General features: G+C 48.0%; 1 protein-coding gene across 1 annotated transcript; it reads right to left on the reverse strand.

Annotated features, from left to right (window-relative positions):
* Positions 1-10,159: 10,159 nt before the first annotated feature.
* Positions 10,160-15,455, reverse strand: LOC311120082 (metalloproteinase inhibitor 2-like). The gene is made up of 5 exons (XM_084194699.1): positions 15,264-15,455; positions 12,848-12,918; positions 11,857-11,950; positions 11,106-11,236; positions 10,160-10,646 (listed from the first exon to the last, which is right to left on the reverse strand). The coding sequence occupies exons 1-5, from the start codon at positions 15,391-15,393 to the stop codon at positions 10,473-10,475; spliced, it is 600 nt and encodes a 199-aa protein (XP_084050825.1). The 5' UTR covers positions 15,394-15,455; the 3' UTR covers positions 10,160-10,472.
* Positions 15,456-18,580: the final 3,125 nt, after the last annotated feature.

Here is an 18,580-nt window from a genome sequence, read left to right on the forward strand (position 1 = left end):
ATTTGTCTGCCATAAGCCGCCTCCAAGATCGTTTTATAGAATTTGGCAGTACGTTCAACCGGCCACACATCCGCAGACCACGTGTATGGCATCGTGTGGGCGAGCGGTTTGCTGATGTCATCGTTGTGAACAGAGTGCCCCATGGTGGCGGTGGGGTTATGGTATGGGCAGGCATAAGCTACGGACAACCAACACAATTGCATTTTATCTATGGCAATTTGAATGCACAGAGATACTGTGATGAGATCTTGAGGCCCATTGCCGTTCCATTCATCCACCGCCATAACCTCATGTTTCAGCATGATAATGCACGGCCCCATGCCGCAAGGATCTGTACACAATTCCTGGAAGCTGAAAAAATTTCCCAGTTCTTCCATGGCCTGCATACTCACCAGAAATGTCACCCATTGAGCGTGTTTGGGATGCTCTGGATCGACATGTACGACAGCATGATCCAGTTCCCGCCAATATCCTTCACACAGCCATTGAAGAGGAGTGGGACAACATTCCTCAGGCCACAATCAACAGCCTGATCAACTCTATGTGAAGGAGATGTGTCGCGCTGCATGAGGCAAATGGTCACACCAGATACTGACTGGTTTTCTGATCCACGTCCCTACCTTATTTTAAAGGTATCTGTGACCAACAGATGCATATCTGTATTCCCAGTCATGTGAAATCCATACATTAGGGCCTAATGAATATATTTCAATTGACTGATTTCCTGATATGAACTGTAACTCAGTAAAATCTTTGAAATTGTTGCATGTTGCATCTATATTTCTGTTCAGTATAATTATATGAAGAGCGCCTTTTTTCTTTTTGACAGAATCAAATCCATTTGACAATAAATGGCTTTATACCAATGCTGCCTCTGGTCTCCACTGGCGTCCCATTGCCTGGCATTAATAATGGTTTTATACCAATGCTGCCTCTGGTCTCCACTGGCGTCCCATTGCCTGGCATTAATAATGGTTTTATACCAATGCTGCCTCTGGTCTCCACTGGCTTCCCATTGCCTGGCATTAATAATGGTTTTCCAGTGTAGGCCTCCTGCATCTAACAGTAATTACTCCACAGAGTTATAGACATGGGGAAAACACATGTGTCTTGTGTAAATGCATTAAATCTGGTTTGCAGGGTTACATTAGAAACAATGAAATAAAAGCCAGACTTATGCAATGTTGTTATGGTAACAGCTGAATGATATTGTCATGGTGTAGTCAAGTCAGGTGAGTTCCTCCATTAAAAATGTCAAGAGCCACCCTAGCCTGTGTTGTTCAGAGAGGGTGATGCTGAGCCACCCTAGCCTGTGTTGTTCAGAGAGGGTGATGCTGAGCCACCCTAGCCTGTGTTGTTCAGAGAGGGTGATGCTGAGCCACCCTAGCCTGTGTTGTTCAGAGAGGGTGATGCTGAGCCACCCTAGCCTGTGTTGTTCAGAGAGGGTGATGCTGAGCCACCCTACTCTGTGTTGTTCAGAGAGGGTGATGCTGAGCCACCCTAGCCTGTGTTGTTCAGAGAGGGTGATGCTGAGCCACCCTAGCCTGTGTTGTTCAGAGAGGGTGATGCTGAGCCACCCTAGCCTGTGTTGTTCAGAGAGGGTGATGCTGAGCCACCCTAGCCTGTGTTGTTCAGAGAGGGTGATGCTGAGCCACCCTAGCCTGTGTTGTTCAGAGAGGTTTGATGCTGAGCCACCCTACCCTGTGTTGTTCAGAGAGGGTGATGCTGAGCCACCATAGCCTGTGTTGTTCAGAGAGGGTGATGCTGAGCCACCCTAGCCTGTGTTGTTCAGAGAGGGTGATGCTGAGCCACCATAGCCTGTGTTGTTCAGAGAGGGTGATGCTGAGCCACCCTACCCTGTGTTGTTCAGAGAGGAATGATGCTGAGCCACCCTAGCCTGTGTTGTTCAGAGAGGGTGATGCTGAGCCACCCTACCCTGTGTTGTTCAGAGAGGAATGATGCTGAGCCACCCTAGCCTGTGTTGTTCAGAGAGGGTGATGCTGAGCCACCCTAGCCTGTGTTGTTCAGAGAGGGTGATGCTGAGCCACCCTAGCCTGTGTTGTTCAGAGAGGGTGATGCTGAGCCACCCTAGCCTGTGTTGTTCAGAGAGGTTTGATGCTGAGCCACCCTAGCCTGTGTTGTTCAGAGAGGGTGATGCTGAGCCACCCTACCCTGTGTTGTTCAGAGAGGGTGATGCTGAGCCACCCTACCCTGTGTTGTTCAGAGAGGGTGATGCTGAGCCACCCTAGCCTGTGTTGTTCAGAGAGGGTGATGCTGAGCCACCCTACCCTGTGTTGTTCAGAGAGGAATGATGCTGAGCCACCCTAGCCTGTGTTGTTCAGAGAGGGTGATGCTGAGCCACCCTACCCTGTGTTGTTCAGAGAGGGTGATGCAGAGCCACCCTAGCCTGTGTTGTTCAGAGAGGGTGATGCTGAGCCACCCTAGCCTGTGTTGTTCAGAGAGGGTGATGCTGAGCCACCCTAGCCTGTGTTGTTCAGAGAGGCTGATGCTGAGCCACCCTAGCCTGTGTTGTTCAGAGAGGTTTGATGCTGAGCCACCCTACCCTGTGTTGTTCAGAGAGGTTTGATGCTGAGCCACCCTAGCCTGTGTTGTTCAGAGAGGAATGATGCTGAGCCACCCTAGCCTGTGTTGTTCAGAGAGGGTGATGCTGAGCCACCCTAGCCTGTGTTGTTCAGAGAGGGTGATGCTGAGCCACCCTACCCTGTGTTGTTCAGAGAGGGTGATGCTGAGCCACCCTAGCCTGTGTTGTTCAGAGAGGGTGATGCTGAGCCACCCTACCCTGTGTTGTTCAGAGAGGGTGATGCTGAGCCACCCTAGCCTGTGTTGTTCAGAGAGGAATGATGCTGAGCCACCCTACCCTGTGTTGTTCAGAGAGGGTGATGCTGAGCCACCCTAGCCTGTGTTGTTCAGAGAGGGTGATGCTGAGCCACCCTACCCTGTGTTGTTCAGAGAGGGTGATGCTGAGCCACCCTACCCTGTGTTGTTCAGAGAGGGTGATGCTGAGCCACCCTACCCTGTGTTGTTCAGAGAGGGTGATGCTGAGCCACCCTACCCTGTGTTGTTCAGAGAGGGTGATGCTGAGCCACCCTACCCTGTGTTGTTCAGAGAGGGTGATGCTGAGCCACCCTACCCTGTGTTGTTCAGAGAGGAATGATGCTGAGCCACCCTAGCCTGTGTTGTTCAGAGAGGGTGATGCTGAGCCACCCTACCCTGTGTTGTTCAGAGAGGGTGATGCTGAGCCACCCTACCCTGTGTTGTTCAGAGAGGGTGATGCTGAGCCACCCTACCCTGTGTTGTTCAGAGAGGGTGATGCTGAGCCACCCTACCCTGTGTTGTTCAGAGAGGGTGATGCTGAGCCACCCTACCCTGTGTTGTTCAGAGAGGGTGATGCTGAGCCACCCTACCCTGTGTTGTTCAGAGAGGGTGATGCTGAGCCACCCTACCCTGTGTTGTTCAGAGAGGTTTGATGCTGAGCCACCCTAGCCTGTGTTGTTCAGAGAGGGTGATGCTGAGCCACCCTATCCTGTGTTGTTCAGAGAGGAATGATGCTGAGCCACCCTACCCTGTGTTGTTCAGAGAGGAATGATGCTGAGCCACCCTACCCTGTGTTGTTCAGAGAGGGTGATGCTGAGCCACCCTACCCTGTGTTGTTCAGAGAGGGTGATGCTGAGCCACCCTACCCTGTGTTGTTCAGAGAGGGTGATGCTGAGCCACCCTACCTTGTGTTGTTCAGAGAGGGTGATGCTGAGCCACCCTACCCTGTGTTGTTCAGAGAGGGTGATGCTGAGCCACCCTACCCTGTGTTGTTCAGAGAGGGTGATGCTGAGCCACCCTAGCCTGTGTTGTTCAGAGAGGGTGATGCTGAGCCACCCTAGCCTGTGTTGTTCAGAGAGGGTGATGCTGAGCCACCCTAGCCTGTGTTGTTCAGAGAGGCTGATGCTGAGCCACCCTAGCCTGTGTTGTTCAGAGAGGTTTGATGCTGAGCCACCCTACCCTGTGTTGTTCAGAGAGGTTTGATGCTGAGCCACCCTAGCCTGTGTTGTTCAGAGAGGAATGATGCTGAGCCACCCTAGCCTGTGTTGTTCAGAGAGGGTGATGCTGAGCCACCCTAGCCTGTGTTGTTCAGAGAGGGTGATGCTGAGCCACCCTACCCTGTGTTGTTCAGAGAGGGTGATGCTGAGCCACCCTAGCCTGTGTTGTTCAGAGAGGGTGATGCTGAGCCACCCTACCCTGTGTTGTTCAGAGAGGGTGATGCTGAGCCACCCTAGCCTGTGTTGTTCAGAGAGGAATGATGCTGAGCCACCCTACCCTGTGTTGTTCAGAGAGGGTGATGCTGAGCCACCCTAGCCTGTGTTGTTCAGAGAGGGTGATGCTGAGCCACCCTACCCTGTGTTGTTCAGAGAGGGTGATGCTGAGCCACCCTACCCTGTGTTGTTCAGAGAGGGTGATGCTGAGCCACCCTACCCTGTGTTGTTCAGAGAGGGTGATGCTGAGCCACCCTACCCTGTGTTGTTCAGAGAGGGTGATGCTGAGCCACCCTACCCTGTGTTGTTCAGAGAGGGTGATGCTGAGCCACCCTACCCTGTGTTGTTCAGAGAGGAATGATGCTGAGCCACCCTAGCCTGTGTTGTTCAGAGAGGGTGATGCTGAGCCACCCTACCCTGTGTTGTTCAGAGAGGGTGATGCTGAGCCACCCTACCCTGTGTTGTTCAGAGAGGGTGATGCTGAGCCACCCTACCCTGTGTTGTTCAGAGAGGGTGATGCTGAGCCACCCTACCCTGTGTTGTTCAGAGAGGGTGATGCTGAGCCACCCTACCCTGTGTTGTTCAGAGAGGGTGATGCTGAGCCACCCTACCCTGTGTTGTTCAGAGAGGGTGATGCTGAGCCACCCTACCCTGTGTTGTTCAGAGAGGTTTGATGCTGAGCCACCCTAGCCTGTGTTGTTCAGAGAGGGTGATGCTGAGCCACCCTACCCTGTGTTGTTCAGAGAGGAATGATGCTGAGCCACCCTACCCTGTGTTGTTCAGAGAGGAATGATGCTGAGCCACCCTACCCTGTGTTGTTCAGAGAGGAATGATGCTGAGCCACCCTACCCTGTGTTGTTCAGAGAGGGTGATGCTGAGCCACCCTACCCTGTGTTGTTCAGAGAGGGTGATGCTGAGCCACCCTACCCTGTGTTGTTCAGAGAGGGTGATGCTGAGCCACCCTACCCTGTGTTGTTCAGAGAGGGTGATGCTGAGCCACCCTACCCTGTGTTGTTCAGAGAGGGTGATGCTGAGCCACCCTACCCTGTGTTGTTCAGAGAGGGTGATGCTGAGCCACCCTACCCTGTGTTGTTCAGAGAGGGTGATGCTGAGCCACCCTATAGCCAGGGATGGGGAAAATTATAAAATATAATTACAAAATACAATTTTGAAATACAATAAGCAGCAATGTATAAAAATAAACAACAAAATACCCTGTATTTATACCTGTATTTAGAAATGTATTTAAATTAAACACATTTATTTTTTATTTAAAATACAGAAATACATTTGCAAGCAGCCAGCCCGAACAGCAACAACATTCTCAGTAACGGTTACAGACATGTTTGACTTGCTCTGACTGTGATATGCTGTTGTTTATCTACCATAGTTGAATGCACTGACTAAGTCCCTCTGGATGTGAGTGTCTGCTGAATGACCAACATGTAAACGTAGATGGAAACATTAACATACCAAAATGAACCTGTGCTGTGCTGGGATGGGAGGCTCCCTGGCACGTCAGCCTTACATAACCTGGCTATAAGGCTGGGGCTGAGCAAACAGACCCTGATTAAATATGGCCTAGTAATGCCATCTGCTTTTTTCTTAGGAGGATGATTCAGAGCACTAGCAGTTTGGTGTGTGTCTGTTTATATGTTTGTGTATGTGGTGTGTGTCTGTGTGTGTCTGTGGGGATATCAATATCTAACCCTGAGAGAGTTAGTCTTCCCCCTTCTAAAGTAGAGGGTCATCGAGGGGATCTACTGGTAATGATAGTGATCATCATACAGTAGACTGCTCCACCATACAGTAGACTGCTCCAGCATACAGTAGACTGCTCCACCATACAGTAGACTGCTCCATCATACAGTAGACTGCTCCAGCATACAGTAGACTGCTCCATCATACAGTAGACTGCTCCATCATACGGTAGACTGCTCCACCATACAGTAGACTGCTCCATCATACAGTAGACTGCTCCAGCATACAGTAGACTGCTCCAGCATACAGTAGACTGCTCCACCATACAGTAGACTGCTCCAGTAGACTGCTCCACCATACAGTAGACTGCTCCACCATACAGTAGACTGCTCCAGCATACAGTAGACTGCTCCAGCATACAGTAGACTGCTCCAGCATACAGTAGACTGCTCCAGCATACAGTAGACTGCTCCACCATACAGTAGACTGCTCCAGCATACAGTAGACTGCTCCAGCATACAGTAGACTGCTCCAGCATACAGTAGACTGCTCCAGCATACAGTAGACTGCTCCAGCATACAGTAGACTGCTCCACCATACAGTAGACTGCTCCACCATACAGTAGACTGCTCCATCATACAGTAGACTGCTCCATCATACAGTAGACTGCTCCACCATACAGTAGACTGCTCCACCATACAGCAGACTGCTCCACCATACAGCAGACTGCTCCAGCATACAGTAGACTGCTCCAGCATACAGTAGACTGCTCCACCATACAGTAGACTGCTCCAGCATACAGTAGACTGCTCCAGCATACAGTAGACTGCTCCACCATACAGTAGACTGCTCCAGCATACAGTAGACTGCTCCACCATACAGTAGACTGCTCCACCATACAGTAGACTGCTCCAGCATACAGTAGACTGCTCCAGCATACAGTAGACTGCTCCACCATACAGTAGACTGCTCCACCATACAGTAGACTGCTCCACCATACAGTAGACTGCTCCACCATACAGTAGACTGCTCCAGCATACAGTAGACTGCTCCAGTAGACTGCTCCACCATACAGTAGACTGCTCCAGTAGACTGCTCCAGCATACAGTAGACTGCTCCAGCATACAGTAGACTGCTCCACCATACAGTAGACTGCTCCAGCATACAGTAGACTGCTCCAGCATACAGTAGACTGCTCCACCATACAGTAGACTGCTCCATCATACAGTAGACTGCTCCACCATACAGTAGACTGCTCCATCATACAGTAGACTGCTCCAGCATACAGTAGACTGCTCCACCATACAGTAGACTGCTCCACCATACAGTAGACTGCTCCACCATACAGTAGACTGCTCCAGCATACAGTAGACTGCTCCAGCATACAGTAGACTGCTCCAGCATACAGTAGACTGCTCCAGCATACAGTAGACTGCTCCAGCATACAGTAGACTGCTCCACCATACAGTAGACTGCTCCAGCATACAGTAGACTGCTCCACCATACAGTAGACTGCTCCATCATACAGTAGACTGCTCCATCATACAGTAGACTGCTCCACCATACAGTAGACTGCTCCACCATACAGCAGACTGCTCCACCATACAGTAGACTGCTCCAGCATACAGTAGACTGCTCCAGCATACAGTAGACTGCTCCACCATACAGTAGACTGCTCCAGCATACAGTAGACTGCTCCAGCATACAGTAGACTGCTCCACCATACAGTAGACTGCTCCAGCATACAGTAGACTGCTCCACCATACAGTAGACTGCTCCACCATACAGTAGACTGCTCCACCATACAGTAGACTGCTCCAGCATACAGTAGACTGCTCCAGCATACAGTAGACTGCTCCACCATACAGTAGACTGCTCCACCATACAGTAGACTGCTCCACCATACAGTAGACTGCTCCACCATACAGTAGACTGCTCCAGTAGACTGCTCCAGCATACAGTAGACTGCTCCAGCATACAGTAGACTGCTCCAGCATACAGTAGACTGCTCCACCATACAGTAGACTGCTCCAGCATACAGTAGACTGCTCCAGCATACAGTAGACTGCTCCAGCATACAGTAGACTGCTCCACCATACAGTAGACTGCTCCAGCATACAGTAGACTGCTCCAGTAGACTGCTCCACCATACAGTAGACTGCTCCAGTAGACTGCTCCAGCATACAGTAGACTGCTCCAGCATACAGTAGACTGCTCCAGCATACAGTAGACTGCTCCACCATACAGTAGACTGCTCCATCATACAGTAGACTGCTCCATCATACAGTAGACTGCTCCACCATACAGTAGACTGCTCCACCATACAGTATACTGCTCCATCATACAGCAGACTGCTCCACCATACAGTAGACTGCTCCAGCATACAGTAGACTGCTCCACCATACAGTAGACTGCTCCAGCATACAGTAGACTGCTCCACCATACAGCAGACTGCTCCACCATACAGTAGACTGCTCCACCATACAGTAGACTGCTCCAGCATACAGTAGACTGCTCCACCATACAGTAGACTGCTCCACCATACAGTAGACTGCTCCACCATACAGTAGACTGCTCCAGCATACAGTAGACTGCTCCAGCATACAGCCGACTGCTCCACCATACAGTAGACTGCTCCATCATACAGTAGACTGCTCCACCATACAGTAGACTGCTCCACCATACAGCAGACTGCTCCACCATACAGTAGACTGCTCCATCATACAGTAGACTGCTCCACCATACAGCAGACTGCTCCACCATACAGCAGACTGCTCCATCATACAGTAGACTGCTCCACCATACAGTAGACTGCTCCAGCATACAGTAGACTGCTCCACCATACAGCAGACTGCTCCACCATACAGCAGACTGCTCCAGCATACAGTAGACTGCTCCACCATACAGTAGACTGCTCCAGCATACAGTAGACTGCTCCAGCATACAGCAGACTGCTCCACCATACAGTAGACTGCTCCACCATACAGTAGACTGCTCCAGCATACAGTAGACTGCTCCAGCATACAGTAGACTGCTCCAGCATACAGTAGACTGCTCCACCATACAGTAGACTGCTCCATCATACAGTAGACTGCTCCACCATACAGTAGACTGCTCCACCATACAGCAGACTGCTCCATCATACAGTAGACTGCTCCACCATACAGTAGACTGCTCCAGCATACAGCAGACTGCTCCAGCATACAGCAGACTGCTCCACCATACAGTAGACTGCTCCAGCAGACTGCTCCACCATACAGTAGACTGCTCCAGCATACAGCAGACTGCTCCACCATACAGTAGACTGCTCCAGCATACAGCAGACTGCTCCACCATACAGCAGACTGCTCCAGCATACAGTACAACACTTTACATGTGTTTATATTTTTGTTCAGTGTCCAAGCAGTTAGCAAGTCGGAAATGTCAAGTTCCCTAGTTCCAACTAACACGTGGCATTGTACATAATTAACAGAATATTCTTCCCACTGAAGAATATACACCAAGAACATACTTACAAAGCAAGGAAGAATCGGAGTCATGTTTAATTTGGTCAATGACATTAAAGCTGAAGCCCTGGTTTAAACCCAAACTACTTCAGGGAAACATTCAGTAGACAAATGTTGAATGTTGCAGATAGAAATGCCATGAACAGAGTTGACATCTTTCCCTTCTTTCATGTCATAGAAGCCTGTGTTTACAGTATCTTAACGTTCTACAACATTGTGCCCAGCTGAACACACCCTAGGCTCTAGGATGGCATTTCCCAGGAATACTGTTCCATGTCTAAATACCACCACACGGGCCACCACTGATATCACCCTTTAATACCCTAGGGTCCAGTACCACATGGGCCACCACTGATATCACCCTTTAATACCCTAGGGTCCAGTACCACATGGGCCACCACTGATATCACCCTTTAATACCCTAGGGTCCAGTACCACACGGGCCACCACTGATATCACCCTTTAATACCCTAGGGTCCAGTACCACACGGGCCACCACTGATATCACCCTTTAATACCCTAGGGTCCAGTACCACATGGGCCACCACTGATATCACCCTTTAATACCCTAGGGTCCAGTACCACATGGGCCACCACTGATATCACCCTTTAATACCCTAGGGTCCAGTTTAAAAGAGAGGGACAAATGAACGGCACAACAGCAAGTAATACTTGAAGCGCTATATTGGATTGGTAGTTTTTTTAATGCACTTGTGTACAAGTAGTGACCAGTAAACAAATCAAAGTGCTGTTTTCATAAGACTGATCTATTTCACACTGACTAGTTCCTGAAAGCGTCACCTGACCTCTGTGACATCACAACTTGCCCAGTCAATATGAGTCTTGTAGTTAACGGTGGTGAACTGCTTTATTGATTCATCAAAATAAAATGGATTTGTAGCTTAGTGTTTAATTTGTTTTATTAATTGCAGGCATCTTTAGTCACTATGAGCAGTGAGTGGACGGCCTGTAGAGTGGAGGGATCTTCAATAACCAGGAACTACTTCTCGGGCTGCGCACTCATGCTGTACCAGGCACAGAACCCGTCTCTCCTCTTGAGACAGGCAAAGCTTTGGGTCTGAGGTCCACTTAGGCCATTGCCGGACAACCAGTCCGTCCACAGGCACTCATTCGGGGAGCTGATCGGACAGGAGAGGGAAGAGCAGGGGATGATCTGTGGATCAGAGCAGGGAGAGACTGATCATTACCCCAATACTCTAGCACGTTTCCCAATGTGACCAGAGTAGTATTAAGCTATAAGGCATCTCGGGGGTTTGTGGTATAGCGCCAATATGCTACGGGTGGTTCTTAGGCAGTCTTCATCGCGTCGTGCATAAGAACAGCCCTTAGCTGTGGTAATATTGGCCACATGCCACAAACCCAAGGTTCCTTATTGTGATTATAAGAACAGGTCACCAAACCCAAGGTTCCTTATTGTGATTATAAGAACAGGTCACCAACTTCATTAGAAGAGTAAGTAGTAATGTTTAGTAATACCCGTGGTATACGGTCTGATATACCACAGCTTTCAGCCAATCAGGGGTTGAACCACCCAGTGTATTATCCCTTTAAGACAACGTGCTGTGTAAATATTGAACTGGTGTAGTAATATTACTATAGTTCCACATCACACCTTGCAGCCGCAGCCGCAGCCGCTTTGGTAGCGTTGAATCAAGCGCATCAGTTGTGTGTCACTCGAGGCCTCCCAGGTCCTACTGAAGTCACACCTCATTATGTTCATCGTTCCATCGGTATTCAGCCTTCCTGCATAAGGAGAGGAGATCGTGAGTCAATGTGCTGTAGGGAAAACCTGGTGTAGGGTGAAGCGGCCCCTTACACGCTGATCTAGGATCACTAGTGGTTAAGGGGAGGGGAAACTGATCCCAGATCTGTTCCTGGGGGAAACATCACCCCAGAGCGGGAACACACTGATGGTTAAGGTTAGGGGAAACTGATCCCAGATCTGTTCCTGGGGGGGGAAACATCCCCCCCCAGAGCGGGAACACACACTGATGGTTAAGGTTAGGGGAAACTGATCCCAGATCTGTTCCTGGGGGGGGAAACGTCACCCCAGAGCGGGAACACACTGATGCAGCCCGGAACGCTGGAGTTTATCCTAATAAATAATACTAAATAAGTCATTAGTTGTAAACATTTATAAGCATAATAAACATTGTTTCATAAGCATTTAATGGTTTAAATTCATAAACGTAAGCATTTGCAAGACAAAAAGTCCAACCTGAATATGTACAGAGAATGTATTGTTTCTAAGGCACTCGTTTCCTTGTACAAGGTGAAGTCAATAGTAGGCCATAAGCAAGTCTAGGTTGAGCAGTTTAACCAGCGCTGGCAATGGAACTTGGGTAACCTAGTGAGAACTGCACCTGTGAGGAGGTACTCCTTGTTGGTTTCCAGAGTCTCGGGACAGAAGGTTGGGGTGAAGACTGCATTGATATCCCGGTCAGGACCTTTGAACATCTATCCAATCACAAGGAGAGAAAGGAGGACCTGTTAAAACGTGTCCACATACGGTTTTGAACCCCACTGACTGCAGCTCTCAGGCACTGTCAGTCTTTCCTAATTCCCTCCCTATACCCCATCCCCTCAGCCAAAATTCAAGCAGAAAGAACAAAAAGAGCCACACCAAACAGGTAATTTAACAACATGGAGTATTGTTCCACAAATATGGTGCAAAACAAATCTAAGAGCTGATTTACCCAACTCAGTAATGACAAGAGTCGCCGCCAGAGAGGAATAATCTATTCTTGATCCGACAATGTGGTCGGAGGCGTCGTATGGAGGGTGGGACAATTACAGAGCCTCCGGGGCCATGCAGAGGCCAAATCAAGCTCCGTACCGCCTCCCTGTGTGCCTCGCAAATGTTGTCACAATGTGGAGGCCGCCGCATTGACATCATTGGTTGACGGTACCACCTGTATCAAAATAGCTCTTCTAAGCGCAAGAAGTATGAAAGCCCTGACGTCTGAATGGCAGTAAGTGCTGTACAGACGCGTCAGATTGACCATGCAGAGCCTTTTACCTCACCCGGTCTCAGGGATGGCTAACTCATGTCTCAAGGTTAATGTTAGGTACAGTGGGACTTTTTTGTTTTATGAAGTGGCAGCCGAGTTCATATAGATGTTGCCACAGTGTCCCCTGTAGCTCAGTTGGTAGAGCATGGCTCTTGCAACGCCAGGGTTGTGGGTTCATTTCCCACGGGGGGCCAGTATGAAAATGTATGCCCTCACTAACTGTAAGTGGCTCTGGATAAGAGCGTCTGCTAAATGATTAAAATGGAATAGTGTAGGACTGGTAGGGAGCTTCAATGTTTCAGTGCAGGAAGGAACAACCACTTAATAAAAAGGCTGATCATACCTTGATCTGTTGGATGTCATACTTGGTGTTACCAGACCCAGCTTCCACTCCAACCACCTTTGCCCTGATCACTAGAAGAGAGAAAAAGAGGGAGACTGTTTAACTCTACTGTATACTGGCGAGTCAGACACTGATTGAAGGGCGTTATTGGATCGGAGAAAAGTGTAGAATCCTTTACAGATCCAAGATTTGGGCGCTATGTTCTACCAACTGAGCTTGCTCCTTCAGCAACCAAATGTATCATTTCAAACAATTACCTCTCATGTCAAGTATTACCCATTGTGTCACTCAATCATTTTGGAGAATCTCCCAGGAATTAAACCATGCTTCAAACGGTGCTTCATGTTTTGCATGTCATTACACCTCGTCACTAACTGAACCAGTATTCTGGTTCATGGTGCATCTCTGGAAGGTCAAGCTGCTCATGACCTTCAACCATCCTGTCTTAACATACTGGACATGACCTTCAACCATCCTGTCTTAACATACTGGACATGACCTTCAACCATCCTGTCTTAACATACTGGACATGACCTTCAACCATCCTGTCTTAACATACTGGACATGACCTTCAACCATCCTATCTTAACATACTGCTCATGACCTTCAACCATCCTGTCTTAACATACTGGACATGACCTTCAACCATCCTGTCTTAACATACTGAACATGACCTTCAACCATCCTGTCTTAACATACTGGACATGATCTTCAACCATCCTGTCTTAACATACTGCACATGATCTTCAACCATCCTGTCTTAACATACTGCACATGACCTTCAACCATCCTGTCTTAACATACTGGACATGACCTTCAACCATCCTGTCTTAACATACTGGACATGACCTTCAACCATCCTGTCTTAACATACTGGACATGACCTTCAACCATCCTGTCTTAACATACTGGACATGACCTTCAACCATCCTGTCTTAACATACTGGACATGACCTTCAACCATCCTGTCTTAACATACTGCACATGACCTTCAACCATCCTGTCTTAACATACTGCACATGACCTTCAACCATCCTGTCTTAACATACTGCACATGACCTTCAACCATCCTGTCTTAACATACTGAACATGACAGACTGCGTCAGTGCTCCAAGTAGAACGAAAAAGGTGCCAGTACACTTTAATTTCATAATGCCGGCATTCATGTTTCACAGCAACTAACCTATTCTATAAGTAGTGCCTGTACTTAAGCAGTTAGTAAAGCGCTGGTAACACTGCTATCAGCGCGAGATGTCCAAAGCATCCAAATATCATGACCAACCGTTAGACAACCCATCCTAGTAGAGTGAAGAACCGTTTGCGAACCTATCCGTGTCATAACCAGAACCAAACCCTGGGTGAGTGAGAGACATGTTATAGGCTAGTGACACATCAGAATAATGTCTCAGCTGAGTTTTGGAAAACGTAAAGTGTGTGAAGCATTGATAATGTGGTGTTGAATTTAACATCTGTTTTGAAACAGACAGTACAACTGAGTGCCTTGGGTTAAATATAAATATTTAAACTTCAAGTATATCTACCATTTTGCTTTCGACAGAGTCATCTGTAGGCCTACAGCAGGGATGGGCAACGCCAGTCCTCGGGGACGAGAGTGGGGTCACTGCCCCCCCCCCCCCATCCTTAGCAAACACAGCTGATTAAACTTAATGCCTTCTAAACTGAACAACATGAGTAGTTGATTGGAGTCAGGTATTTTAGCACCAATCATACCTGGCCTAGAGCAAATTATAAACTGAGTGGGTCGAGCCCTGAATACTGATTGGCTGACAGCCGTGGTATATCAGACCTTATACCATGGCATTTATTTTTACTGCCGGTTTCTAATAGCAATAAGGCACCTCGGGGGTTTGTGGTATATGTCCAATGTACCACCGCTAAGGGCTGTATCCAGGCACCCTGTGTTGTGACTAAGAACAGCCCTTAGCCATGCTATATTAGCCACATACCACACCCCCTTGGGCCTTATTGCTTAAATATAACACGTGGGGTGTAATGACTACACCAAAGCCTGTAGCAAAACGTCTTGCAACAGAACTGTTTACTCAAAACGGAAACCAGTTTCTATCGGACAAATTCAGGTAGGTACCACCTGCTTCCGTAATGAATACACCCCAGGTGTATCCCATCTTCCGTAATGAATACACCCCAGGTGTATCCCATCTTCCGTAATGAATACACCCCAGGTGTATCCCATCTTCCGTAATGAATACACCCCAGGTGTATCCCATCTTACTGTTGCCAACTTACTTAAGGTGTAAATATAGGTCTAATCCTCATGTTCTAGAAAATGTTATCACAACGACCACAGAGAATTCATAAAATGTTGTATGATGCGTGTTGTAGGCAGCCTGTGAAGAGAAACTAGAGGTCAGAAAGTACGCCACATTTGCCTTACCGACATCTGCTCTGCAAACAGCCTGTTGAGGATGGAACATCATGCATCTGCAAGCTTCTGCGACGTCTTCGACCCGCCAAAGGAACAGAACGACCAGAGTAATGAAACAACTGCTTACGGACCGAGCCATCTTACAAAGAAGTTATTCTACTGTCGAACGTTTACCCCAAGACCAGTTCAGACTGCTAGAAACCAATAAGGCCTACATACGCATTTTATTGAAGGCTGTGAGCTCCTCCCCCAGTCAGAACCAAGCCAGTGGTAGGCTGATCATGCTATTAATCCGGAACCGTAGCCACTCCTTTAATAAAAACCACCTGCCTAATGGGACAATCACAGAGCAGGCTCAACTGGCCCGGCTGCAATAAATGGTCCGTCTTTCACTTAAGAAATGGGGCTGAACCAGAAAGATCCGTTTTAGGCCACGCCCACTGGAATTCCTTATTTCAACAACAACAAAATGACCTGGGCCAACTTTACAGCAGGTAACCTTATGGATTCATAGCCTGACTTTATTTTAGTCCATTTATTTGTGTTAAGAGAAAATGACTCAAGTAAAAGTGAAAGTAACCCAGTAAAATGCTACTTGAATAAAATTATAAATGTACTACTTCAGTATATTTATAATTTTATTCAAGTAGCATTTTACTGGGTTACTTTCACTTTTACTTGAGTCATTTTCTTGAGTCAAGGGTGTTCTTTCACATTCCTCAACACTGCATAAACAATATGCATTTCCATAAAAAGTCCCAAGAAAAATACCAGGGTTGGTGGAGCCCTCAGTTTCATCTTTGCCTCGCAAAGCTAACTCAAACACTCCGCAAAACTTCACACACTGGATTAGCCGGCTGAGGATGTGGCGGTTCTTGCTAACCTCATCGTTGTGGCGGCGGACAGCTAGCCTGTATCCCTCATCCAGTTGAGTGGCAATGTTCACTCTCCCCAAAGCAGACAATCTCAAACAGCTATCCATGTGGGTCTTTGACAGCTCATGTTTCTTAATCTTTTCTGAAAGATGGTGCATGTCCGTTACACCAGTCGCTGTCCAAGCGGTGCTGTCTGCCGTGCCGCCTTCAGGGTGAAAGAGTAAGCAGGGGTAGCAGAAGACTGCATTAGCTACATCGCAGCCTGCTAGCCAGGTTTTTCGTTCGTACCAATTTTTGGAAAATCCTCGGGTGTAGGACTTTCCCCCTTTAGTAGAAACCTGTTGAATTATTAAATTTGGTCTGGGAGGTCCTAATTGTTTCGTTGCCAATTTATCTTGATTTGTTCGCCGACAAAAAGGAACTTTTTTCAAAGAGACAATCGAGTTGCACTGAACGCTAGCCATCTTGACAGTAGTACGTGAATTGATTGACGCTGCTACCGGCTCTTTTCTTAGTTAAGTTCATGGTTATGTTACGTATGACGAAAGCGCGTAAGTGCAAGCCCTCCCGGAACCCATAGAGATTGTATTGAAAGCTCTGATATTTGAAAAAAAAAAGATTTTACATGAGAGTCTATGAGAGACTTCTGGGGCGATTTTCAACCTGACTGAAATCGCCCCAAAAGGGGCGGGGCCATTTGAAGCACGACTTTAGCCTGATTGGACATTTAGTGGCAGATCAGACGTCTAGATTAGAACACTGATAACTACTGTTGCCGTGATATAATTGATTAGGAAAAAAATCCCTTCCTTTTCCCGTTTGGCAGTGCGTCGCCCATATCGCCCTAATGAACACACCACCCCTGGTCCCCCCTTTGCTGCTATAACAGCCTCCACTCTTCTGGGAAGGCTTTCCACTAGATGTTGGAACATTGCTGCAGGGGACTTGCTTCCATTCAGCCACAAGAGCATTAGTGAGGTTGGGCACTGATGTTGGGTGATTAGGCTTGGCTCGCAGTTGACTTTCCAATTAATCCCAAAGGTGTTCGGTGGGGTTGAAGTCAGGGCTCTGTGCAGGCCAGTCAAGTTCTTCCACACCAATCTCGACAAACCATTTCTGTATGGACCCCGCTGTGTTCACGGGGGAATGTCATGCTGGAACAGGAAAGGGCCTTCCCCAAACTGTTGCCACAAAGTTGGAAGCACAGAATTGTCTAGAATGTCATTGTATGCTGTAGCATTAAGATTTCCCTTCACTGGAACTATGGGGCCTAGCCCGAACCATGAAAAACTGCCCCAGACCATTATTCCTCCTCCACCAAACTTTACAGTTGCCCCTATGCATTGGGGCAGGTAGGGTTCTCCTGGCATTCGCCAAACCCAGATTTTGTCCTTCGGACTGCCAGATGGTGATTCATCACTCCAGAGAACGCATTTCCACTGCTCCAGAGTCCAATGGCAGCGAGCTTTACACCACTCCAGCCGATGCTTGGCACAAGCCTAAGATCACCATGTGCAATGCCAAACGTCGGCTGGAGTGGTGTAAAGCTCGTCTGTCCTCAGATGCAACACTCACTACCGAGTTCCAAACAGACATTTGACGATCTGACTTGTTGGAAAGGTGGCATCCTATGACGGTGCCACGTTGAAAGTCACTGAGCTCTTCAGTAAGGCCATTCTACTGTCAATGTTTGTCTATGGAGATTGCATGGACGTGTGCTTAATTTTATACACCCTGTCAGCAACGGGTGTGGCTGAAATAGCCAAATCCACTAATTTGAAGGGGTGTCCACATACTTTTGTATATGTACAGTAGTGTATTTCAGGTAGGAATATACCGTATATTATTCACACACTTACTGCATATTTGAAATATTTACCTGAATTCCCTACCACCCCACAAAATGTGTCACTACCGAAACAACATAGTGAAGAAGTAGCAATAAAGGGAGAGCCGTCCACAGCTAAAGGGAGAGCCGTCCACAGCTAAAGGGAGAGCCGTCCACAGCTAAAGGGAGAGCCATCCACAGCTAAAGGGAGAGCCATCCACAGCTAAAGGGAGAGCCGTCCACAGCTAAAGGGAGAGCCGTCCACAGCTAAAGGGAGAGCCGTCCACAGCTTAAGGGAGAGCCGTCCACAGCTAAAGGGAGAGCCGTCCACAGCTAAAGGGAGAGCCGTCCACAGCTAAAGGGAGAGCCGTGCCCAGCTAAAGGGAGAGCCATCCACAGCTAAAGGGAGAGCCGTCCACAGCTAAAGGGAGAGCCATCCACAGCTAAAGGGAGAGCCATCCACAGCAGTGATCATTTGGATTAACTTATTTTACAGATACATTTAACTAAATAGTAAAAACATGATTTTTTACCTGATTTTCTAAACCTTTAAATTGAATTTAGAGAAGTATCATCTATTGTTCTCCATAAAATGTTAAGTTTTAATTGTATGAATCTGAAAC

Source organism: Coregonus lavaretus, assembly GCF_964263955.1.
Source record: "Coregonus lavaretus genome assembly, contig: HAP1_SCAFFOLD_1104, whole genome shotgun sequence".
Taxonomy (NCBI): Eukaryota; Metazoa; Chordata; class Actinopteri; order Salmoniformes; family Salmonidae; genus Coregonus; species Coregonus lavaretus.

What these genes read in the sequence shown, in the direction of transcription:
- LOC311120082 (XM_084194699.1), bottom strand. Translation starts at nt 15,393, where the DNA reads ATGGCTCGGTCCGTAAGCAGTTGTTTCATTACTCTGGTCGTTCTGTTC. An exon ending in CAAGGAGTACCTCCTCACAG is followed by an intron (nt 11,237 to 11,856) that starts GTGCAGTTCTCA and finishes CTCCTTATGCAG; the next exon opens with GAAGGCTGAATACCGATGGA. An exon ending in GCTGCGGCTGCGGCTGCAAG is followed by an intron (nt 10,647 to 11,105) that starts GTGTGATGTGGA and finishes TCTGATCCACAG; the next exon opens with ATCATCCCCTGCTCTTCCCT.